General features: G+C 33.9%; 1 protein-coding gene across 1 annotated transcript; it reads left to right on the top strand.

The window, feature by feature from the left end:
- Positions 1-2349: 2349 nt before the first annotated feature.
- LOC107014472 (glycine--tRNA ligase, mitochondrial 1-like) lies at positions 2350-7545 on the top strand. Its single transcript, XM_015214395.2, has 9 exons — positions 2350-2756; positions 3232-3614; positions 3707-3824; positions 4277-4471; positions 4585-4809; positions 5168-5227; positions 5325-5405; positions 5493-5898; positions 7153-7545. The coding sequence occupies exons 1-9, from the start codon at positions 2577-2579 to the stop codon at positions 7368-7370; spliced, it is 1866 nt and encodes a 621-aa protein (XP_015069881.1). The 5' UTR covers positions 2350-2576; the 3' UTR covers positions 7371-7545.
- Positions 7546-7574: the final 29 nt, after the last annotated feature.

Raw genomic sequence — 7574 nt, 5'->3', positions numbered from 1 at the left:
CAAATTATACACATGTTAATTTGGATATCACGGTTTAAAAAGATATTGAAAAATGAAATATTCAATAAAATTATCTTGTTCATCGCGTTGCACAACACATTTCGTTTCCAAAAATCATTTTCACTATACTTTGAAGCTAAGTTGTATGTATCAATTTAATTTGAATAAAGTAAATGGTAAAAAAATATACTTGAAAGATTCCTTTTCACGAGTTTCAATTTTAAATTAGCAAGTTTTTTATTAGAACTATCAATAAACTATTTATCATAAACTATTTCAACTATTAACAATACTCATATACTATTGACACTTTTAAAGAATATATAAATAGAAGTGTAATTTTATTATATTATTCTTTGAATATAATAAATATAATGTCTTGAAAAATGTAAAAAAAAAATGACTATAATTAACTATAAAAGTAAATCAGGAACTAAGTGTAAAATCATTCATTAATCTCATAAATAAACAAATATATTAAATATTCCGAAAATAATATAATGAACAACTATTATTTAAACGAAGAAAATATAATTTATCCTCCCTTTCTACCTTGAATATCATCTACTTTTACAACCCCAAAAGAACAAAAAAGTAATATTTGAGTTTTATTAGATACAACTTGAGCAATACTTTACTATTTATCAAATGCACCAACTTTTTTTTTTTTTTGCATGGAAAGCAAATACAAATGAAAATTATCTGTAAAACTTTAAATATAATTTCACATTTAAATATAATTATCGCCCACCATTACCACTAATTATTGTCCCACACCATCAGCATCATCTAACAAATCTCAAATATATCTATCATTGTCTATTGTTATAATTTTTCTTAAAATATTTTATATGTGTTAAATTACTTTTAACATTTTTATAAATTTTGTGTTCATAATTTCTGAATAACGATAAGTTTTATGTATTAAAATAAATCATCATAATTATTTTATTTTCTGATGGTAAATATGTTCAATTCAAATATGGATTGTTCTCTATGAGAATCAAATTATTCTAAAATTATTGCTCTAAGCGAAAATAAATTATTTCAAAATTATAGCTTTGGAATTATATATTTTTGAACTAATGTATCATAATTATAAGGCTAGATAAAATAATTCAAATTGCATGAAATAAGTTTAGATATCTGGAATTAAATTTGAACTTATACTTATGTTAGTTATATTAGTACATTTTTTGTCCACTAACAATGTTTCATTATTAATGTGATACATGGATTAAGAAGCGGTAAATAATAGAGATAATTTTGTCAAATTACACTCATTAAATATAAGTCATTTATTTTGTCAAATCACACTCATTAAATATAAGTTATTTAAATTTAAAAATTAAATACTAGTAATATTTAATTGAAAGAGTAAAATAGAAATTACATGATAAATTATTCATTAATTTTATAAATTTGAACAAGTATGGTTAAACTTTCCAAAATAATAAAGCGGACAAAACGAATAATGTTTAATTGGTAATATAAATTTGGAAAAATTGTACCATAACAAACTATTAATTTATAATAAATGCTACAGCTATCGTTTTATTTAATTCTAATTCGTAGCAAACACGTTGTCATTCTCGCCTCTTTCCCCTGAAACTCATTCACCACCGTCAATTCTCTCCCTCACCTCTCTCACTTTTATACAAACATAAATGTACATAATTGTGTTTGTATTTGTATAAGAGATTGTATATACAAATACAAATACATATCTCTTCATCCTATACACTTATAATTATACTAATATGAATCTTCCCCAACTCATTTATCTTTTATCTTTCTCTCTCTCCCCACTCTCTCTTTGTAGAAACACAACGTACATTTGTGCTTGTATAAAACGAGAAAGATTTGATATACAACTACGAATGCTTTAACTCGATTCAACTGTATATTAACTCAATTCAATTGTATACAAATTTAAACTTTATGCAGCTATACAAACACAATTTTTGATACATATTCATAGTAATTACATATATATAATTATTTAACCAATATATATGTATAATTCACCTTTCTCCACTCTTTGACCTCTCTCGCTCACCTTTCTCCTACCTATCTTTATCTTGCTCGTCACTATAGCCTAACTCAAAGAGTATATACATATACAAGTACAATTTTCATAGATATAGATGCTCGATTTATACAAATCGCTGCAACTTTATACAAATGAGATGCGTGTGAATCAGATGCCTATATAATTTATACAAATGAGAACTATTGTGATATTTATATTTGCTATTCCTAAAATTTAGTGTACCGTAATTAAACGCAATATAACCTGCGATCCAAACCGATCCCTTAATGTCCTATTTTAATATCGGGAGCAAGCATTTGTTAGTGTGTTTAAACAGTGCTACAATTTAGACTGTGGGTGTAGTCAAATTCTTGAAAACATACAAATGATAGAGTAATTAGCGAAGAAGAAGCTAGCGTGATTTAGCAGCAAATAGTGTGGGGGACCGAAATATTGAATTACCTTAAAATATCTGTAGTGGAGACGAAAATATCTTGATATTATTGGATAAATCGATCTGAATTGTGAGTGAATTTGTCAAAAAATGGACCCTGCACAAGAAGCTCAGAACAGAGAAACTTTCCGGCAAGCCGTGACGAATACCCTTGAACGCCGTCTTTTTTACATACCCTCTTTCAAGATCTATCGTGGGGTTGCTGGCCTTTATGACTATGGCCCTCCTGGATGTGCCGTTAAATCCAATGTCCTCGCCTTCTGGCGCCAGGTTTCCCCTTTTTCTTGTTTTCTTGTTATATATATGCTATTTACTCAATTAGGGTCGTTTGTAGTTGGAGACAAGAAGGGGTTGTTGCTCAGATGGTAGGGTTTGTTTGGTAGCTACTGAAGAAGCAACTTCATTTGATAGCCATGTTATCAAGTAAAATGTTCACTTACACAATTAATACCACTGTTGGTTTGCAATTTAGAAACCCGCGTGACTACTTGTATAAGTTAGGAGGTAATTGGTGTATTATCTTATGGTGGGGTAGAAGATAGAATAACCAATACGTGCGTAATTCTAACTAGCTACCAAATGTTACATAATGGTATGGGTTTAATTAGATAGGTTCATGATCATGGGTTGGTATGGAGAATGTTGTATTATGTTTTTTCTTTCTTTAGACAAGATGGATTCTGCCATGTTTATATGATGTGTGTGAAGATAACTTCAATTGGTGTCTTGTGCTTTTGTAATTCAGCATTTTGTTCTTGAGGAGAACATGTTAGAGGTTGATTGCCCATGTGTTACACCTGAGGCTGTGTTGAAGGCGTCGGGTCATGTGGATAAGTTCACTGATCTTATGGTGAAAGACGAAAAGACCGGCACTTGTTATCGTGCTGATCATCTGCTCAAGGACTTTTGCAAAGACAAGCTTGAGAGAGATCCTAATCTTCCTGCTGAAAAGGCTGCGGAATTCAGGCATGTGCTTGCTGTTTTGGATGATCTTTCTTCTGAAGAGCTTGGTGCTAAGATTAAGGAATATGGCATTACTGCTCCTGATACCAAGAACCCTCTTTCTGCCCCTTATCCTTTCAACCTCATGTTCCAAACCTCAATTGGGCCATCCGGCGTGAGTCCTGGGTAAGAATATCATTTAGAGATGTGCTACACCATTGCCTTAGTTTGATAGAGATATTTTTTTGAATATCCTGTCTGTCTTCATTTGCATGCAGTTACATGCGTCCAGAGACTGCTCAAGGCATTTTCGTCAACTTCAAGGACTTGTACTATTACAATGGAAATAAGCTTCCTTTTGCGGCTGCACAGATTGGTCAAGCTTTTAGAAATGAGGTTAAATATCCATATCTTACTGTTGGCTATGTTTTTCTGACGTCTATCCTGATCATATTTGTATTTTTCTACTATCTATCTGGCAAAAGTGTAATTTGAGGACTTATGAAGGGTGAATAAGTAGTTGTCTGGGCACTAAAGTTTCTCCACATTGCTGATGATCAGAATATGTAGACTGTTCTATCTTAATCTGCTGCCTTGGGTATGGCGAAGAAGACATGAGTGATGGTTCAAGTGTGCAACTAATAGCATTATGCTAATACATTCTGTGTAGAAATGTTAGGCAAATATGCTTTAATATTTTACCCAAACCTTTTCCCCCCTTTTTTGGTTAATTTTTATTTGATCTATTTGTTAATGAAGCTTTCTTGATTTATTTTACATCTCTATCTAGCTCATAGAAGGACCATGTTTGCATTTTTGTAAATAATTTAAGATGACAAGATATGCAGATTTCACCACGTCAAGGCCTCCTGAGAGTCCGTGAATTTACACTGGCTGAGATTGAGCACTTTGTGGACCCGGAGGATAAGTCTCATCCAAAATTTCCTGATGTTGCAAATTTGGAGTTCTTGATGTTCCCAAGGGAAGATCAGGTGGCTGGAAGATCAGCAAGGAGAATAAATATTGGTGAGGCAGTCGCCCAGGTTAGCTAATGTCAACAATTAACTTCTCCTTCGTTTCTTCCTCTCTCCTGGATGATCTCTCTGATTTTCATTATCTATTTGAAAAATGACTCATCACACTGTTACTGCTGTAGGGAGTTGTCAACAATGAAACTCTTGGATATTTTATAGGAAGAGTATATCTATTTCTTACTCATCTTGGTATTGACAAAGATCGGTTACGGTTTCGACAACATCTTGCAAACGAAATGGCACATTATGCGGCAGACTGTTGGGATGCTGAAATTGAATGTTCCTATGGATGGATTGAATGTGTTGGTATAGCTGATAGATCTGCCTATGACTTGCGCGCTCACACGGTAAGGTTTAACATAAAATAGGCACATTCTGTTAGTTCTTTCTATTCTTAAAGCCCCCTTCCCAGTCTTCTCTTGTGGTGCTTCATCAGTTGCTTGGCGTTTGAATTTTCAAGTTCACTGTTCTCTTCTTTTTGGGATCTATCCGAAAACTTACGGTTCGCCTAGGTTTTCATGCAAATGAATGTATTTTTTCTGAGTAAACAATTATATACTGGGTATTTTTTTTGGAAACAGCCTCTCTACTTGAGGTAGAGGTAAGGTCTGCGTACACTCGACCCTTCCGCACTTAGTGGGAATAGACCGGGTATGTTGTTATTTGTTTTAAACAATTCTATACTGAACTGAGTACCTATTGCAGGATAAAAGTGGTGTGCCTCTTGTGGCCCATGAAAAGTTTCCAGAGCCCAGGGAAGTAGAGGTGTTTCTCTTTCTCTCAACCCCTGAACAAGATAATCTAATCCTGAATAAAATACATGAACATGCTTACTAGCTTAATTTGTTATCTCTATTTTCAGAAGCTTATTATAGTTCCAGCCAAAAAGGAGCTGGGTCTTGCTTTTAAGGGTAACCAAAAAATGGTGGTTGAAGCACTGGAGGTACCTGATAGTATTGCATTAGTTTACTCGTTTACGCCTTTCATGTGAGGGTTAATTATTAAGTGTAATTATTTTTTTCTGTTGCAGGCTATGGGTGAAAAAGAAGCAATGGAAATGAAAGAAACATTGGAGTCTAAGGGGGAGGCCGCATTTAATGTTTGCACGCTCGACAAGGTTGTCACTATAAAGAAGAATATGGTGTCCATCTCCAAGGAAATAAAGAAGGAGCACCAGAGGGTTTTTACTCCATCAGTCATTGAACCATCTTTTGGTATTGGGAGGATAATATACTGCCTCTATGAGCATTCTTTCAACACCAGACCTAGCAGAGATGGTGATGAACAAATGAACTTTTTCAGTTTCCCTCCTCTCGTAGCTCCTATCAAATGCACGGTGTTTCCATTGGTTCAGAATCAACAATATGAGGAAGTTGCTAGACAAATTGCTAGGTCACTGACTGTTTATGGGATCTCGTATAAGATTGACATAACAGGTATCCTTGTTGTCCTCGAAATTTATTTTAAGCACTAAGCTGTAGCAACTTCGGATTTGGGAGTGTCAGTTTTCTTTCCTTTGACAAGTATAATGAGTTTCTATTCTTTCAATTGATATGAATGATACTTTCAAAATCCATCACTGATTTTCTATTTGATTTTCCATGAAAAGCTATCTGAATCTAGGGTGTTGGAGATTTACTCTCCACCCGTTCATTTACATGTCACCTGTATACTCATTTTGCCATTTCTGAGAATGACTAAATTGAGCTATCAGTTGCTTACGAATTATTTGTTTGTCCTTTTCACTTAGGACAGTGATAAGAAATCAATATGTGGACATTACTTTAGACTCTTATTAAGATATGTTTTCTACGTTGTTTTTGATCTAAGATAGTTTTAAGCAAATTCCAACATTGGTTGCAATATTGGATTGATACTCACTGGGAATTGCACCTAATAGTGTTATCCAACTCTGTTCACTAATGCTTAGGCAAAAGGGAAGAAATAACCTTACTTTCTTTTGCCTCTAGTGGTATTCAAACTAGTCTTTATGATGTTCATTCCAGCTGGTAACTGGTGCAAAAGTCTAGGTGTACAAAGCTGGCCGGAACACTACTAGTATAATTAAAGGGAGAACTACAATCACCGGGAAATTTGTAAGTTTACTAAATAAAATTTGAAACAATATTTAGATTCACATTGAGTAATTGACATAATGTATTGTCTGATGTTCATTAATGTCCACCTGTCCAGGCCAATATTTTCCGTCTATCAACTTTGTTTGCTGACCCTCTAAGTAGGATAGGTAGTAACTTCAAAGTCTGGCTAAAGTTGGTGCTTACACGCCAAAGAACTTCTGTGTTTGCATTGTCTAAATGCAGAAATTTGAGTTTGACTTCTTCTTTTGACTTACTGTACAATGGGACTCCAATTTATCCTTGTGCGCTATCCATTATGTTGCTGATCTCCTTGTGATATATAAATCTGGTCATATCTGAAGATGTGTGCACCGGAGACTGTTATTATACAATACTCATATATATGCTAAAGTTTCCCTTATTTACCAAGGAAGTTATATTGACTAATACATGAGATGTCAGCAAAAGCAGTATCAGATTATGATAACCTGGTTTTATTGTAGCACTAAAATATGTTTATATACTTTTAGGTTGATGAACTGCTAAACAATAGGGAAAACAAGTTGGGTTGACTATATAATTCTTCACTGACCATGTGATTTTGTGCTATAGGTACGTCAATAGGGAAAAGGTATGCAAGAACAGATGAACTTGGAGTTCCCTTTGCCATTACAGTGGATTCAGCATCCTCTGTGACGATCCGTGAAAGAGACAGCAAGCAGCAGATTCGTGTGAATGTTGATGAAGTAGCATCTGTTATTAAGGAGGTAACTGATGGGCAGAGCACCTGGGGTGATGTGTTATGGAAATACCCTACTCATTCTTCTTGATCCCTTGAATTGAGAATGTTTATTAGCGCATTGGCTTTGTTACACATCGACAATTTGTTCGATGATCGTACATCAAAGTGACAGTAAATACTTGTGCAATGAGAGATCTATTCTGTTGTTTTTGTCCATTATGTTGAACCATTATCTGTTAGAGATCTTAAACTTTAAGCAGTTACAGAATTTGCAGAAGGGAAATGAGGGACC

Source organism: Solanum pennellii, chromosome 3 (assembly GCF_001406875.1).
Source record: "Solanum pennellii chromosome 3, SPENNV200".
Taxonomy (NCBI): domain Eukaryota; kingdom Viridiplantae; phylum Streptophyta; class Magnoliopsida; order Solanales; family Solanaceae; genus Solanum; species Solanum pennellii.
This window is presented reverse-complemented; position numbering and strand designations above follow the sequence as displayed.